The sequence below is a fragment of the Aegilops tauschii genome, unplaced genomic scaffold (genome assembly GCF_002575655.3).
Source record: "Aegilops tauschii subsp. strangulata cultivar AL8/78 unplaced genomic scaffold, Aet v6.0 ptg000910c_obj, whole genome shotgun sequence".
Lineage (NCBI taxonomy): Eukaryota > Viridiplantae > Streptophyta > Magnoliopsida > Poales > Poaceae > Aegilops > Aegilops tauschii.
Window position 1 is genome coordinate 1 of NW_027333129.1, and position 18,627 is coordinate 18,627.

The 18,627-nt window shown below is 41.3% G+C and overlaps 2 protein-coding genes across 2 annotated transcripts; both read right to left on the reverse strand.

The window, feature by feature from the left end:
• Positions 1-8: 8 nt before the first annotated feature.
• LOC141035392 (receptor protein kinase TMK1-like) lies at positions 9-5,215 on the reverse strand. The gene is made up of 4 exons (XM_073506346.1): positions 5,091-5,215; positions 4,268-4,438; positions 3,933-4,182; positions 9-2,070 (listed from the first exon to the last, which is right to left on the reverse strand). The coding sequence occupies exons 1-4, from the start codon at positions 5,157-5,159 to the stop codon at positions 1,934-1,936; spliced, it is 627 nt and encodes a 208-aa protein (XP_073362447.1). The 5' UTR covers positions 5,160-5,215; the 3' UTR covers positions 9-1,933.
• An 8,968-nt stretch (positions 5,216-14,183) lies between these two features.
• LOC109767955 (cysteine-rich receptor-like protein kinase 44) lies at positions 14,184-16,601 on the reverse strand. Its single transcript, XM_045232506.2, has 7 exons — positions 16,514-16,601; positions 16,256-16,391; positions 15,893-16,148; positions 15,547-15,772; positions 15,286-15,436; positions 14,921-15,148; positions 14,184-14,694 (listed from the first exon to the last, which is right to left on the reverse strand). Exons 2-7 carry the CDS (start codon positions 16,346-16,348, stop codon positions 14,284-14,286), a joined length of 1,365 nt encoding a protein of 454 aa, XP_045088441.2. The 5' UTR covers positions 16,349-16,391; positions 16,514-16,601; the 3' UTR covers positions 14,184-14,283.
• Positions 16,602-18,627: the final 2,026 nt, after the last annotated feature.

The following is an 18,627-nucleotide window of genomic DNA, read 5'->3' on the forward strand; positions in this document are numbered from 1 at the left end:
TCAAAATTACAAGCTTTTAAAGTTTCATTTCACACTGTAGAATTTCAGTTATTTGTATTTCATATATACATAAATAGTTGATCCCCACTACTTCTATTTATCTCAACATGCATGCACGTGACCTCACCACACATCCCGCTGTATCTACCCCACTACTGTTATTTCACTCAACATGCACGAGAAATGATACTTCTACTATTGCTCTCAACATGCACACATCCCACTTCATCGACCTAGCACTTTTATTTCTTTTAATATGCATCAGATATACTACTTATATTCTATTCATCAGATCTATTTTAGTCTTCACTCTAATATACAAATCTAGACAACCAAATCTCATCAAAATAATATGTTGCAACTAATTTTCGCAGTAATGCACGGTGTATCATCTATTTTTCATCGACCCACACATCGATAAAAGGGGAAATCAGAAGAAATGGGATCTTTTGCCCCCCCCCCCCACCTCGAGAATGACGGGTGGGGCCGGGGCCACTTACCATTTAGACAAGTCTAGGGCAAATCATAAAACCCCATGTAAAGTGGGGCAAAAGAACCAATCCCCTGGGAAATTAGTGTGTCGTTAATTACGACTTGTACCCATGTAGTGGCTATACATGTCTAGCCTTATTTTGGTCGGCCTACATGCCTAGCTCAATGCTAACCGATCTATTGGAAGAAAAGCATGAGAGAACTCATTAGATTAGTTCTATTCTCCAGGTGTATGAATACGGACTGTGTTGTGGCGGCACCACTCTGGGCGGACATGGTCCGGTCCCTGATCTAGCCGCTGTTTGGACCGGCCGTCGGGGGTTCGAACCGGACCGGACCAGACCGAAGAGCATCGCGGTCAAGTTTTCGAGGACCAGACCAATCGTGGAGAAGCCTAGGTGAGACCAAGCGGACCGGCCATGGTGATGGCGAACAGCAGCAGCCTAGGTTGGCGCAAGGCGGTAGGCTACGAGACACGAGGAGGCGAGAGAGGAGGGGAAACAATTGCGTGATCACGATGAGCTTGGTTAAGATGCCGGGGAGCCAGGGAATCGACGATGATAATGAATTCATGGTTGTAGGCGGCAGCCATGGTCGGAGAAGAGATGATGCACATGTCATCTCTTCGGCGTTCCAGAGCAATTCGTCATGCATGGATCAATATGGCAATGTGGTGGACGACTATTGTGTGGAGGTGGCAGCGGCGACTATCGTGTGAAGGCAAAGGCGGGTGTGGAGAAGCCCCAATGTTGTAGGATTTTTTTGTTTTTTGTTTGAGAACCCTAATGTCGTAGGACGATGTGCATAAGCTGCGTCATCTGCGTGGGTTGTGACTGATTCATTGGGGCACGAGTTCTTTTCGCGGCCTAAAAAATAAGCTGGCTCCTCCCGAGCTTCTCTCATAAATCGTCACTCGTTCATTGGGGCTTCTGAGCTAGTTATAGGATAACTAGTTTAGAAGCCTTATCAAATTTAGGAAGGGGCTTATTTTTTATGATTCTGGGGTACTAGGCTCCATGTTCAACAAAGCAAAGCATTTGCGTAGGCATAATTTTACTGAATTCCGCCCTAGAGCTTGTAATAGGCCACCTCATGTACTGGCCCCGTTCTCCTACGGGCCACAATGCCAATATATACGGAGTAGAAAGGCAGTTGTGACTATGATTTTGACATCAACGCCCTCTTGTTCCAGGTAGTCTTCGAGGTCGAGGAGTGGCAACAACCATCAATTCGGCCGAAGTGGTTCGTTGGCCACAGCGGATTTGGTTTGCCACAGAAGCCCATTACTCAAGGACTACATTGCAAATTTAGTTTGTATGTTTGGGTCCTTCTTACGATGTTCGATTGCGCATACTGTGGTGCAGCCAACTCAGACGGAGTTCATGCCGGAACGAAATATCCTGGAGGGTGTTGTCATTCTTCACAAAACCTTGTGCGAAATTCACTCAAAGAAACTAGATGGAGTTGTCTTCAAAGTGGACTTTGAAACATCATACAATAAGGTTAAATGGCCATTTTTGCAGTAGGCCTTGCTTATGAAGGGTTTTGATGTGGCCTGAAGGAAACAGGTAGAATCCTCTGTACAAAAAAAACATTGAGATAAAGGTTAATGACATCATAAGTCGTTATTTCCCGACACACAAGGCACTGAGGCAGGGGGATCCAATGTCTTCAATCTTGTTTAATATCATGGCCGATATGTTGGCGGTCCTAATTGATCGAGCCAAAGAGGACAGTGAGGAAAGTGGGCTTATCCCTCATCATGTGGATGGTGGGGTTTCCATTTTTCAGTACGCTGATGACACTATTATTTTAATGGAACATGATTTGGCAAGGTTAGGAATATGAAACTTGTTTTCTGTCTCTTCGAACAACTGTCTGGTTTGAAAATTAATTCCAGCAAGAGTGAACTGTTCTGTTTTGAACGCGCCAAGGAAGAGCAGGAAAACTATAGACAATTGTTTGGGTGTGGGTTGGGTTCTCTACCATTTAAATATCAGGGAATACCAATTCATCTCCGAAAACTTAACAACAAAGAATGCAATTGCATAGAGGATTGATTTGAGAAAAAGCTTAGCTGTTGGACAGGCAAGCTTATGCATTATGGGGTCAGCTAATCCTGATAAATTCCATGCTTACAAGTATGCCAATGTTCCTATTGACTTTCTTTGAGGTACATATGGGTGTACGAAAAATATTAGACTTTTATGGACCACATTTCTCCTGGCAGAGCGATGAGACTTGGGGCCTTTTCGGCTATCCACAGGCTCCACAAAATTACAGGGATCTGCGGAGCACCTATTTTCCAGCTCCATTTATTTAGCCTGTAGCTCCGTCAGCTCCGCGAGCGGAGTCTGGAGCGGAGGGACTCCAAACACTCCCTTAATCAAAATATAGGTTGCCAAAGTGGGATATAATCTATAGGCCGATGGAACAAGGGTGCTTAAGGATAGAAACCTTGAGGAAAAGAACATATGCCTACTCAGTAAATGGTTGTATAGACTTTCTATTGAGGACAAGGGTCTATGAATACAATTATTTCATAACAAGTATCTACACTCTAAGACCCTCACAGTAGTAATGGCGCAACCGAATGATTCATCTTTTGGAACAGCAATTCAACTAGGTTCTGGGAAGATACATGGCTAGGGGACACGCCCCTGACCATACAGTATCCAACCCTCTATAACATTGTACAACGAAAAGAGGCTTTCGTTAGTTTAATTCTTGAATCGATTCTCTTAAATATTCAGTTCAGAAGGTCCCTAGTGGGGAAGCGATGTGATAGATGACTACATCTTGTGCCTAGGTTGATGCAACCGTGATTCTTTTGAGGAAAGCAAGCACACTAATCAAAATCACCGTATCACCACTACCAAAACCACTAATGCCTCGTAAAGTTGTTAAACTCCATCGTCTTGAAGACCTCTTCTGTGAGACAAGTACTGATAAAAGTATGGAGCTACAAGTTTTGCAAGACATAACAGAGAATTTCTCGGTGGATACGGTGATTGGTAGTGGTGGATTCGCAGTGGTTTTGATTAGTGGGGAAGCGATGTGATAGATGACTACATCTTGTGCCTAGGTTGATGCAAACGTGATTCTTTTTGAGGAAAACAAGTACACATATGCATGCCTAGGCTAAATGAGCAGTGAAGGTTGCATGCGTCAATTTCCTTTTAATCTTTTGATGTAGCAATTTAATGCGCCTAAAAATCTACATGTTATGAAGAGGAATAGAAGTGGGAGTAATAACAAACCGAAACATTTCAAAAGCTGAGATAGGCCCAACAAACTAGAAAGTAGGGAGTATTATGTTTAAAAAAGTGTGATGTTGCCAATGCCTTGTATGTGCATTTTTTTTGATAAATTGGAGGGGGGGGGGGGGGATATAATTTGGAGAAATTTACACATAAAAATAGGCCGGGCACCTGTCATACCATCAAGATTCCTGCGAAGGCTTCCATTGTGAAGATACTCGAAACAAATCAGTTGGTGTCGAACTCCTACCAAAAGATTCTTGCCGTCCATCATCACCATCTTTTTTTGTTCTCCAGCATAATAACCGATACATCGTACTATATTTTGGTGCTTAATCCTTATCAGACAGTCAACCTCACGCTCAAATGATTTGTACTCTAGTACTTCGTGGAACTTCTTCACAGCTACACAACCATCTTCAAGCTTTCCCTATATGTTTCTTCAGTTATAGGTGTGTAATCTACAAACTGAAAAGCTTCTACAAACTGAAAAATAAACAAGTAGCCCGACTTACCTTGTGAACCACTGCGAATCCACCACTACCAATCACCGTATCCACCGAGAAATTCTCTGTTATGTCTTGCAAAACTTGTAGCTTCATACTTTTATCAGTACTTGTCTCACAGAAGAGGTCTTCAAGACGATGGAGTTTAACAACTTTACGAGGCATTGAGTGCTTTGAAATCTACAAAGACATTGCACCAAATCAGGACACCATCAAAGCATATCCTTTGGGAAAATAAACAGGACCACACATCAACAATTGATGCCATAACAGACTACTCACAGTGGAGAGTAACTTCGACTAGTAACATGCATATGTTCAAAGTTACTCCTCACTATGAGTAGACTTTTAACATGCACAACACATTTTGTGTGCCAGAAACACATTTGTACCAACCTTCCAAACATTAGAACACATTAATGTAACAACATCATCATTAGGGGGTGGAGGGGACCGACTAGCAATACTCATAAATCTAGTACAAAAGCACAATCCGTATTTCCCAAATAAAAAATAAAATTGCTGACATAGCTGGTCTGGCTAACAAAATCCGTGACAAAGTATGATTTATTCTCTTCATCGTGTGCCCATATCCTCAAAAAAGCATGTCTGGCTAACTCGGCTAAAGATTGAAATTCTTCAAAATATGAATAAATAATAATAGAGATAATAAGAAGGTTGAAGCATCAAGTATACCTTTGCGTGGTAATATAGATCAATTACATTACAGAAAATATCAAAGAAAGAGTACATAATAAACGACTAGAAACGATAAATCATACATGGACAACATACGCACCTTTTCTTAAAAAAAGTAAAACAACGTACGTACCTGTTGACGCAAGGCCAGGGCAGAAGGAACTTGACTCAAAGCAGATGCTGCAGAGATGCCAAGATACATTTCACATTAGAACGACTATTTATAGCTCTGCCACAGTGCCACAGGCGTTTGCAGGTCCAGCTCCGGTGGTATTGCTACCTGGGCCACACATGTGCATTATTGGATAGCTTAGAGCGCATCAACACATTTTCGGCTCTTTTCACTACTTTGACCCTTTCAGAAAACTTTAGCACAAAATGAACTCCACACAAAACTATTTCACAATCTGACCCTTTTAATAGCGCCACAAGACGTGGCGTTTCTTCTCTATTTGAAAACGCCGAACTAGCTAGCGTTGCTTCACTTTATAAATAAATGAAAAATATGAAAAGCTAGGTGAACGCCAACCATCCTTGGCGTTGCATGCTTGGGCAGCAACGCCCACCCCCTTGGCGTTTCCAGCAACGCAACAAACTTTGGCGTTTCAGCCCTGCCACGTAGCATCTCGACCAGGCCTGCAATGCTAGCTAGTTCGGCGTTTTCATAGTGCAGCAACGCCACTGCCTTTGGCGTTTCTGAAAAGGGTCAGATCGTGAAATTGTTTTGTGTGGAGTTCATTTTGTGCTAAAGTTTCCTCATAAGGTCAGAACAGTGAAAAAGGCCCGCATTTTCTCTCTCAATAAGGACATTTTTATTTAATTGATATATCGAAATGATATAATTGCATTAAGCGAATGTCTGGTTTCTGCATTGGCGATGCACACAGCGAACATCGTAGCAACACGTGTCACACATGCCAGGTTCTTTGTATAGCATAGAGCAAAGTCATTTGGTTAATATTCCATTCGTTTCATTATATAGTGTGTATTATTTTCTAAATCAAACACTAAAAACTGAGACTAGCTCACTTGATTAGGGGAGTGGATGTACGGCCCAGTCAATCAGGTTCAAGTCCTCACGGATGAGGATTTGGGTCTTATTTCTTATTCTTTCCAGTACAATCCTATTGTACGGATTTCCCCTGCCGCATTCCTTTCCGAAGAAGTCAAAGTTTATAAAGTTTGATCAAACAATAACTCTAAATAAATATAATAAAAAATACGTCCCAGTATATTATCATTGAACATATAAGGTATTATCGTAAGGCAATGCTCAGTGCAATCCGTCGTCACTCTCGTACTCTCAAATTGGGGAGCTCACACACCCAACGACAGCTCGCCTCCCAGTATCCATCGTCTCAACTTTGCAATGTGTAAGCGCGCCCAAACCTTGGTCTCCGGACGCGCAAGGAAATGGTCCATCTCCATGCACATTAGGATGCACGTCCCTCTCCATGGACGCAGAATTCCAGCTATATTCCTGCTTATTCATCTGGTCCATCCACGTTGCACCGTACCTGAAAGGTTACCTAGTTAATTCCTTAATACTTTTCAAAGACTAGCTACGAAAAGTTGCAGCAATAACTATAGCCATGGGCAAACCAACCCACCAGAGATCAAGTTCTAAACTTATGTTGGTGCTCGCATTTTTCTGCATTTATTTCAGACCTTTGGACGATGTGCGTTTAGTGGGAGGAGACGTTTCCGTCGACCACGAAGCCATCTGTGGTGACTTTATCAATTGTTAGAAAACAGAAAATCTACACAAATCTTGAAGTTACTTAAAAAGAGTTTTCAGGTACATTCACAATAAACTAATTGTGATCCCTATTCTCCCAATGGATTAAACAAGAGGTGATAAAAATCTAATCATTTTGATTGGAGGGGTAATTATAATCTCCACCTTTAATTTGCATCTAAATCAGCAAACCTTTCTAAAGAAGGGTGTGCTGAAACAAAACTCTTTATTTATTTATCAGAGATCTATATTTGATGTTTATCTAGCAACTATAGTTGGTCCCGCCATTCTAAATGTATGGATGTCTATCAATATATTTAGGACCCACCCATGTCTGGAAACCTAACATTTGAAGAGTAAAATGACCAATAGACACCCCGTTGTACATGTTCCACAAGGTAGTGAGAGCATCTACAACCGCAAACATCAAAATCCGCCCCCCAAAAACCCGCGGACGCGCCCGGGCACGGCCACGGACAATGACCAGGCAGCACACAACAAACGTCCGTCACAACTGTGAACCTCAAACTTCATAACTCAAATACATTCTAGCCATGCAGATAACAGCCTACATACTGCGTACATAGCTAAAACTACTCATCATCAGAGATGTTGACGATCTCCGTGCACGACGCAGGGTAGACGGGCAAGTGCGATAGCTCTTGTGCCTGTGGAGGCTCCAGCTCCTCCCCTCCCCCCCTCTCCGCCTTCCCGTCCAGTTCGGCGAACAACACCTTTGTCGCCGCCTGTTCTTGCCGGATGAATCACCGGTTGACCTCGATGTAGGCGTCATCCAGGATGGACTCGAGGTCGAGGATGGCGGTCTGCCCCGCCATCTCCATCGCTTGAGAGGCCTCGTACGCCGCCTCCGTGTTCGCCATGACGAAGCCGTAGCTGGCTTCACCTCTACCTCCTCCTCCTCCATCTCCCCTCCTCCATGGGATCCGCTTTCAGCGGCTGCTCCACCTACTCCTCCCCCGCCTGCTCCTTCTCCTCCTCCGGCTCCGGCGAATCCGGAGGAAGGCATGCATCAAAGAGAGGAGCTCGTGTCGCCTGGATCTCCTCCAGTAGTAGCTGCAGACGGTGCTCCCGAGTGAGTGTAGCGTAGGCGGTGATCCGACGCCTCTGGAAGGTGCGGTGGGCGGATTGGAAGTGGCGGCGGCGGATAGGGTTTCGGCTGCCGCTACCCGGCTTAAATAGCAGGCCTACTCACTCGGGCAGCATGTCGAAGCGGCTCCACGCGGCGTGGATCGGAGGAGGTACCCGTCGGACCAACGGTCTCTTCGTATCCCCGAGTGGGCCCTATCTGTCTATGATGTGGTGGGTTTGCCCGGGCGCATTCGGGCCTCCCCATATCCGCCCTAGATATGGGCTGGATATGGGGAGTGTTGGCCCGTCCAGGTGTTTGTGCCGGCTATGGGGAGCCTGGTTTTGTGGCCAAAACTAGTTCGAGCACTGACCGGGCAGTCCGCACGGGTGTTTGGGACGGTTATGGGGGTTCTGGTTGTAGATGCTCTGAGGTTGTCTCTGAGAAGGCGCGTCCTGAACCTGGGTACATATGAACCCGTTTTTTTAAAAATGCATTAGAAGCATGTTTTAAAATGTAAAAATAATCAAAACAAAATTTCACGTGTACATGTTCGCAAGATATTTGTGTGGCACAAAGTTCTGCGGAAAAATGTGTTTCTATTTTGTCTTCGCAAAAGGGTCAAAATTTTGTACTTCTAAATAGCGTTCCATGACATATATTTTTTGTATTTTTGTACAGGCCAAAAAAAGTTGTTTTTCCGCAATACTTTCTTTGCCCACATAGAACATGGAGATGTATGCGTGCAACTTTTTTCAGAACTTTTTGACTTTAGAAATGTGTTTTTCGAAGTGGGTTCATACGTACCCAAGTTCATCCACATATTTTCCAGTTCCTCTTGAATACTCACTTTGGAGCATGAGCGAATTATGCCCGTTTTTTAAGTTAAAAAACGTTGATATTTATGGCTTGATTTTTTTTTTCAAAATTTGGTGTACATCCATATGTAGAGGTGTTGTATAACTGTGCAAAAATTTATCAACATAGGTGCTTGTATGTGAGATTTATAAACAAGACACATACACAAAAAAAATGAGCTTGTTATTTTTGTTGATTTTGGGCAGGATTTTTGTCTTTTTTGTACAATGTATAATGTAACATATTATTGTACGGGAATTAACAGGTACTTTGACCACATGCATACATATTCATGTAAAACAGCTCAACTTTCTTTTAAACTTTTAAGCACAATTTTTGAGATGTTTAAAAAGTGTGCTCCAATGCCCCCATGCTTCACAAGTCCGCTCTAGGTTGTCTCCACCCTAGTGAGCAATTTCTTTGCGCTTCAAAAGCAAAAGGATGCACATGGAATTTTTTTGTGAGGTTCGATCTAAGTCGAATTAGACTATCGACATATTATTTCTTTTTAATATTAGTTTTTTCTCAATGTTTTTTGTATTTTTTCCTTAATTCATGTTAATCCATGAATATAATTGTTTACTTTTAATTAAAGATAAAAGATAAAAAATGTAAACATAGTTGTGCAAGACCGAACTACAATTGCACACGTCTGGTGGACATGTAGTTGCTCACAGATGGCAGGCATGCAGTGATGCAAAAAAGATTACTAGCGGTGGTCAGTAAATGCCGCCAGTGACGCTGGAGCGGGATGCGGATATGCTCGCAGTAGTGGCGCCGACCCTCAACACGACTGGATTTGAAGGTAGGAGTGGCTTCATGGCTAATCGCCACAAAGGGAAAATTAATTTGTAGCGTTGAGACTATACAAGTTACGCCACTAGCACATCTCATATGCTATATCCGCGGCGACACCGTCACTTAGAGCAAAGTATTTTAATTAATACTTCATTCATTTCATAATATAGTGTGTATTATTTTTCTAAAGATCATACTTCCTCCAGTTTTGTATACAAGGCCACAAACTCAGATTATAGATACCAATGTAAAATTTAATGTATGCTTTGCAAATCAGCTTTTCTTTTCGTTTACTGTGATCATTAATACAGAGTGGAGGAAATAGATGGCGGTCATTATGACTGCATGCATGCAAGTATTAAACATGTTGCTAGTGCGAGAAAATATTATTAATTTTGCCTCAATTATTGTCGGTGGCCTTGTATAGATGCAAAATATATATTTTATAGTGGCTTTGTATAAGCAAATGGAGGGAGTATATTAAAAAGTGAGCCAAGCTCAGTTGGTTAGGGGAGTGGATGTATGGCCCAGCCACCCAGGTTCAAGTCCTGATTGATAGAATTTGAGTTATTATTCTTTCCAAAACAAAAAAAAATCATTGTAGAAGATTTCCCTACCACATTCGTTTCAAAAAATAAATAAATCAAAGTTCATAATGTCTGATCAGGATTATTGAAATAATATCAACAACAATAATACTAAATAAATATAGGGAAATGATTACCCTCAGCTGACTGATAATCACGACGGATCCGCCGCCACCGTCGCGTGCCATGTGTCGTTTGCATAGAGATAAGTGCAAGCACCTATTTCAGCAACAACGGTGTTGTTGCAAATCTTGGCGACGAGCGACTACAGTAATGTGACGCGGCTTCGTTTTGTTGAAATATAATCCTGCAACAAGCTCTCGGTTGCAAAAAAAAAGTCTGCACAAGACAGTTCTTGCAGATAATTTCTAAAAAGACCTACAACAAGATGTTTGTTGCAAAAAAAATAATTTGCAACAAGACATCTGTTGCAAAAAATTATGCAACAATGTGTCTGTTACAAGAAATTTTTGCAAAAAGGCATGTGTTGCAATGGTGGATGATAGCGCTCGGCCGCTCAATGCGTCAAATCAGACAGTTAGCGCCCGACCAATCTTTTAAAAAATCAGCCGGCAGATGTGTAGCCCTCCCCATAAATATGACATAAAAATATGTCGCCTTATTTCATTATTGTGCCGATAAAGTATTACGTAAGGTAATGCTTAGCGCAATCCGTCATCACTGTCACACTCTCTCAAATTGGAGAGCTCACACACCCAACTGCAGCTATAGCCCCGCGATATCAATCATCTCCACTAGGCAAATGTGTAAGCGCGACCAAACCTTGGTCTCCTGACTGTGACGGGCAAGGAAATGGTCCATCTCCATGCACATTAGCATGCACGTCCCTCTCCATGGGCACAAAATTCCAGCTATATTCCTCCTCCTTCATCTGGTCCATCCACGTTCCACCGTACCTGAAAGGCTAGCTACTTAATTCCTTAATACTTTTCAAAGACTAGCTACGAAAAGTTGCAGCAATAACTATAGCCATGGAAAGTTTTCTTTTATGAAAGCAAAAAGTTTACATGAATTTTAAAGTTACTTAAAAAGAGTTTTCTCGTGCGTTCATGATTAACTATTTCCAATCCCTATTCTCCCAATGGATGAAACAAAATACCGTAAAAATCTTATCTTTTTTATGGACGGGGTAATTTTTAATCTCCACCTTTAATCTGCATCAAAATATGTAAACTTTTCTAGGGGAGGGTGTACCAAAACAAAGCTCTTTATTTATTTGTTCAGAGATCTATTTTGGATGTTTATCTAGCAACGATAGTTGGACCCGCCATTCGTAATTTATGGCCAATGTCTATCATTATACGCCAGGACCCACCCATTCCTGGAAACCTCACATTCGAAGAGTAAATGGCCAATTTAGACTCCCAGTTGTACATGTCCGCAAGGTAGTTATGTTGTCTCTCGAATACTAACTTTGGACCGCGGGCACATTATGCCTATTTTTTTAAGTTCTAAAAAGTTGATTTTATGGCTTGAAATTTTTCAATTTTTTGTGTATACGTGCATGTATAGAAGTGCATTATAACTGTGCAAAAATTCATCAATATATGTTCTTCTATGTGATATGAAAAGGACAAATACAAGAAAAATCTTATTTTTTTGTTGATTTTGTGTTGGATTTTTGTCCTTTTTGTACATGGTTGAGGGACAGTTGAGTTATTTAAAAACAATTACAACGAAGTTGGTTTGTCAATGACTTTTGCAAAGTATTTGTCCACACATAATAACAACAAATAAATAAACTATAGTAATTATACATGCATATTGTAGCCATAGGAGGTAATCTACGCACTTTTTTACCATGTGTTATGTTCTTCTGCATTTCGCGAGGTTTCACCATGTGTTCTAAGTGTTGGGTATACTGGTTGCACAACAAATCCGGATGCATACAACACTTTTTGGATTGGGATAGGTTTTCCTTATGTTGGATGGGCAGCAAGAAGAGATGGTGAGAGACGGTGGTTGCACAGTTGGTATTTGGAGGAAAGCCATAAGTCCATAATATTTGACATGACAATTCATATTACAGGACATACTGGGAAGTTGATCTGCTTTTGTCTACTCAAGTTGTTATCTTCTCTATTATTGATTATTGCAGTTTATCTGACTGTCATAACCGCCAATCCATGTGAGACTAAGCCACTATTCCTGTGTGATATTTTTATGGCAATACTAACCGAATCAAATAATAACAAAGTGTCACAGAAAAACTCTAGCTATCAATCTCAAATAAATAATGTTGAAATGGAGACAACATTTTATTTTGGATATGTAGTTAGTTTAATTGAACCTACCATTTCATGGTTATCTATACTCATGAAACTTGGTTAATGTCGTAGTACGATCCAAACATACTGAATATGGGTCAGAACCAGACTCTTCAAACATCCATGTGTTGGTTTTTCAGAAAAAAAGCCATTTTGCTAACAAAATTTCCTCATGGCCCAGGGCATAATGTACTAAGTGGAAGACCTAATTTTATTGAGTAATTAAAAATATATATCAAATAAAATAAATTGAAAACAAACAAACAATAAAGATCGAAGATAAAACTAAAAGTTACATCAAAATCATTCAAAGCCATCGTCTTTTGCTTCACCTTTTGCTTCTCAACGTTCCACCATTGATCCAATGAAGAATTGCACAAGTACAAAATCAGACAAGTTACCTTGAACATTTTGAGAAGCCATATGAACCATCCGTCCAAAGAGCTGACAATGTGAGGTCAATGAATGCACTATGAAGAAGACATTTTAAGGAAGTTATTTTTTCAGGGGATTTTAAGGAAGTTGTTGAAGCACTGCTTAGTCGCCTTAAAATCGAGGAAGATGACCAGGAACACGAAACAAGATAATTACCAAACAAATCACACTTAAATCCATCGTCGCCACCACCACCGTGCAAAGCACAGAAGCGTCAAACAACAATATGTCGGTTTAGTGAGTGGTTATTTTGCAGGACCAAAACGTTAAAGACTCCTTGCTGTTGTCCACGTCGACTGCGATGATCACAACACGACGTGAATAAAGACATGTGACTTTAATGCCATATGACCCCCAACCTCCAACATTGAGATGTCATCGCTGAGAGCACCCAAACCTAACAACTTGGAGTACCTAGAAGATTAATCAAACCTTTGTTATAACTTTTTCTTGCCTTCCAGCCAAATTAATATACCACCAGAGAGCTAAGAGAAATCGCCGAAATCACACCCCTAGCTGCCTTGTGGCTAAGTTTTTTTGGGGTTCGCCGCTCATCAACGCAATAAGAATAACTGTTATATGTTTGATGACCACCACTCGACCAGGCGTAAATCATGGTTTCTTCTTCCATAGGGAGATATAATCTTCCTCCATGTTTTCACTGTTGATCATATCAAATTTGCCGGACCATAGGATACAAAATGAAGTACACATGGGCCTCGTGCAACGACTCAAATATACTGCGAAATCTAAGTCACCCGAGATTTTCCTACATCTAGGTCGACGCTCTACGTCATCCGATGTTTTCAAGTTACAATTTCCGCATGCATGGGCAGTGCAAACCAAGATTAAATCATAATATTAGACAGCTAGAGCCATGGACTTAAACATAAGAAGAAATAATAAAACATAAACATAGATGAACCTTATTTACGACAGTTCCGAATACCTAGTTTGGATATGTTAGCTAGGAAAACAGACCGAGGCACTGCCCCGGTTGGGGTAGCGGTGGGGATAGCGTGCTACCTAGTGTTCATGCTCCAAAAGCAATTTTCGAACTTTGCTTCTTTGGTAAATCACAGGCTTTGATGAGAAGATGGAGTGGAAAGACTTTGAAGACGAGTATGCATTTCTTATTTCTTGTTTGTGTTTTTCAGTGTATTTTTCTGCATTACCTCCACCCTAAATTAGTTGTCTTAGTTACATACGTATCTAGACAAATCTAAAACAAATAATTCGGGGCGGAGGGAGTATTACATAATGTTTCTCAGATCTCTATAACAAAATATCGTGAGTGTTTCTTCTCATAACAAATGCAAGGGGATTTTTTTTCTCTGAAAGGATGATTATATCATTTTTTATGTCCACTCGCAAAAAAAAGCCTCAAGTCAACTACCCACACCACACACGAGCGTCCTCATTACAGAGAACTCTCTTTGGCAAATAACACGGCTACATATATAGCGTACTACTCGATTCAAGAATTGTCTGAATTCAACACCATGGCGCACCAGCTTGGCGACAGGTAGATGTTATTATCCATCCAATAAAGGAACATAAACAATTGGCAGTTTCACCTCATCTACCACCTTCTCCGCTAAGGTTGTCTTGAACACTTCTTGATAAGAAATTTGAGTATCTTCTGATGCCAGTTGCTCGCTGATGCTGATGCTCTGCACGAGCAGCATGTCGTGACACTGCATGTTGGGTGGTGCCGCCCCCTGCGGACGCAGCGTCACGATGACATAACACTTGGAGCACGGAGGCATTGTGCCAATGCTGGGCTGTGCGCGGTACTTGTTCTTGTTGACCTTTATGTTGAACGCGAGGAAACCATCCGTCTTGTTGGTGAGCTGCAGGCAGCACGACACCTCCTTCCTCGGCTCGAAGAGGAAGCGCAACTCGAACGCTGGGTCCACCGCCACATCATTGGTGGCACAACTTCTCTGCAAGGAAAGAACCAATTAGTGTGGCAAATCATAAAAAAATGCATTAATAGAAAACAAACTGTATAGATTGCCTATTTCATAAGCCGGAGTGCTACTAGTGTAGAAAAGCAGAATGCAAAATACAGAACAAAGAATAAATAGATAGGGTGCAAGGGAATAAATAGAGAGGGTGCATCTTCGGGCTTTGTCCATCCCTTCAGAATAGTCACTTGTACATACATACCTTCAGAATTAGGTCTTTTGACCGATCAAAAGGTAGTGCAATTTTATTGGTCTCAACCTCCAGTTCCTCCAGTTCATGAACAATTTTCTCTATATTAGGTCTTTCTTTTCGATCCTTGCATATACATCGCAATGCTATCTCAATGCATCTGCGCACTTGAAGGATGTATATCTCGTGAGATGAATACCCTGACACTGCCTGCATCTTCTCCTTCCAAGTTTTACTTACCTGGATTCGAAAAATGAGCATGCAAAGTATATTAGAAAGTGGTACATAGTGTGCAAGCACGAATAAGGAGTGCATATAGCACAACATGTAAAAGGCCTATGCTCATGTTTGTTGTATGAATCGAGAACTTTTCTCACAAGCTCAATGAACTCTTTTGGGGACATTTCAAAACAGCTGACATGGCCTGTATTCCCAGCCATCATTTTTATAATTATGACCCCCAGACTGAACACATCAAACTTCTCAGATATGAATCCATTGTTTATGTACTCTGGTGGCATGTACCCACTGCATGATATCATATGCATCACGGATATGGTTAGTGCAATACAAATAGAACTTCAATCTAGAGAAATACGTAAGCATAAATTGCGGGCTTAAAACATGCATCAACTTACTATGTTCCTTTTTTCACCTCTGCTTTATATGTTATTGTGGAAGAAACAAGCTTGGATAAACCAAGATCTGCAATTTTGGGAGCCATGCTATTATCTAGCAATATGTTAGCAGGTTTCATGTCCAGATGGAAAATATGTTTTTTCTGCATGTGAAGATGATTTAAACCCTCACATGTCCCTTTAATAATTTCATAACATGTTGTCCAATCAAGTTCACAAGGTTTATCTGCAATTACAGGAAAATAGAGAGGCTTATTTGTGGGGCATATGTTACACATGTAAAGATGCGGAATCGTTTATATATCTTGGAAAACTACTAATTTAGCTAATTTTAGATCAGATTTACCTCCAATATATTTCTCAAGGCTTCCACGCTGCATATATTCGAAGCAAAGAACTCGCTCCATAGCTTTAGCACGAATTAGGTCCCCATTGTGCTCAACGAATTTTTCTTGTGATTCATAGCAGTAACCAATTAACCTTACAACGTTTTTGTGAAAGATCTTTGTAAAATTACGGAATTCATTATCGAATTCCTTATCATCAAGTCCTTGCAAGGCATGAAGCCTCTTCACAGCAATCTCTTCCCCGTTATGCACCGCCTGTATGATCACTTGTTAGCGTTGTCGAACTTAGCTAGCTGGTAATGGTAACATTAATTTGACAACTATGTAGATATAGAAAAATTATTATAAAAAGTATTCATTACCCTGTAAACAGCTCCATATGCACCGCTCCCAACTTCTTGGTTCTTCGAAAAATTGTTTGTAATACTCTTAATCAAATGGAGCTCAAAGTCCATGGCTCTCCTTTGCACCAGCCAGGCATATGTGACGATCTTCTTCCTGAAACAGAATCACAGAAATAATCTTCCAATATGGACAGAAAATATCCTTTGTCCACACTCATGATATACTTTGGTAGAAAGAAGAACTAATGAATGAAGCAAAGATTGGGTAACACTAACCTGGAGAAAGATGGAAGGGATAATCGTGTTGTTTTCTCCTTGCCGATGAGGAACCCATCCAGCAGCAGCAACCTTTAAATCCGGCGATGAGGAGGTGATGAGATGTTGGTTGGCCTAAAAGAAAAAAATAAGTCATTAATGTGACGTTGACTCTCCAAGTCACCATTGGAGGAAGCAATGTGCCGACATTAAGAAGACTAGGTACACTCGAAGACCGTTCAAATCAATAGTTAGATATACCCTACTTAGTACCAATTATTGATATTCTTCTCTTCTTAGGTAAAAACGTTACTTTACCCGTTAACCTGCTTTTGTTCCCCAGATTCTCTGGCAACCTATTCGTTAATTTATGTGATAGCTAGTATGGTGGTTGATGCCCAAACAATTGTGTGGACGGCAGATCCAACTGAGTTCTTAGTTGATGTACTGGCTGATGATGTATCTTTTTTCCCCAAATCAATATAATCCGTCATGATGTCATTCCCTCAAAAAAAAGTAAGCAATTTACGTATTGGAATCCACATCTAATAGTTAATTGAACTTATCATCATTTATCTTCTTGACTTTCATGTCTAAACGATAATGACTTTCGATGTTAGAAATTCTGAGTTAAATTCACGATTAATTTTCTTCATATAGTTTTTTGCTTGCCCCTAGTTCGCGTTCTTTTATTTTACTCATCCGTAAAAAGTGCCTTGGCTATAACATAATATGCAATCATTTACTCTAATTATTTTTCTTATTTAAAAAATTTCACCACTTCCTCAAAACTTTCATTGTCAACTCCGGTCCATCTTGGTACCGGTACACTCAGTCCCCAACATGGGCTCGTCAACATTGATTCAACACCCTTTTCACACTCATCTGGCTGCCAATGTCTTGCTCTGCCGTCGTATCCCGTGTTTACCATAGTTCCGCTATGGTTCTATTGAGAAACTGCACAAGTACAAAATCACACGTTACCTTGAAGGTTTTGAAAAGTCATATAAACCATCCATACAAATAGGTGAGAATGTGAGTTTGCTGAACGAGCGTTGCTATGCACATGACGACATGTCCACAATCTATGAACGATGTTGCTAATCAAGCCGTTGGTGTAGAATGCAAACTTGAGTGCATCTTCAGATTTTGCATCGTCCCTGAATCGGCCACGCATCTATCGTGTGCCAAGTAGTTTCGTTGCTGAACGCACTATGACGAAAACATTTCAAGGCAGTTGTTGAACCGCTGTTTAGTAATCTTACACACTGCATTAGCCAGGTTCCACCTACGCCTCGGGACAGCCTTGTAGATATAGAGGAAATATCAGGTGATACGGGAGCTGATGTGCTACCATGCTATGATGCGAGCTCAACCATTGGATCCAACATCCAAGTGTCATCTTCATGGGCTTCCTCCTCGCCCCACCCGCCCACCCATCCATCGCTCGCGGCGGCGGCGGCGATTCACCACGTCGGCCGGAAGCGAGCGCTCCTACGTTGCCTACGCGACCCCGGCCGCAGTCCTGGCGGACTTCTCGCGCGGATCCGGCCCATCCGGGAGTGGGAGGAGCTAGACGGAGGGCGGGGCGTGGAGGAAGGCCCATGATTTTCAATTTCAGTTTCGAGACAATTTCAGCACCAACCAAAATCACTTAAATTCAGTGAAATTCAGTGATTTCAGTTTGCATTTCAGCCAAAGGTCCGAAATATTCACTTGAATTTAATTAAATATTTAAAAAATTCAAAAAAATGAAAAATATTTGATTTGTTGTGTACTACTGAAATTCCTGAAATATTTAGGCCGAAATGTAATATTTCAGTGTCTACATTTTGGGAATCCAGTGGTAGTGAACTAGTGGACTACTGACCTCATGAGTGATCAGGGTTGTGTGGGATGTGTCAAACAATTAGGCATGGTCTCTGCCTTCAAATTTTGGGTCAAGCGCATGTCAGCTATGAAATAAGTAGCATGTGGTGCCTCTGTCTTCTGATTTTATACAGACTGCAGACCGCTGAATTATTCGCCCGGCTGGTTTGGCTTTGGTAAAAAGAGGCGTGGGCAAACCTAGCCTTGGTGATCCTGAGACGGGCATGGGCGGATGGTTCATAACGATGTGTGTCTGACTTCTGAGG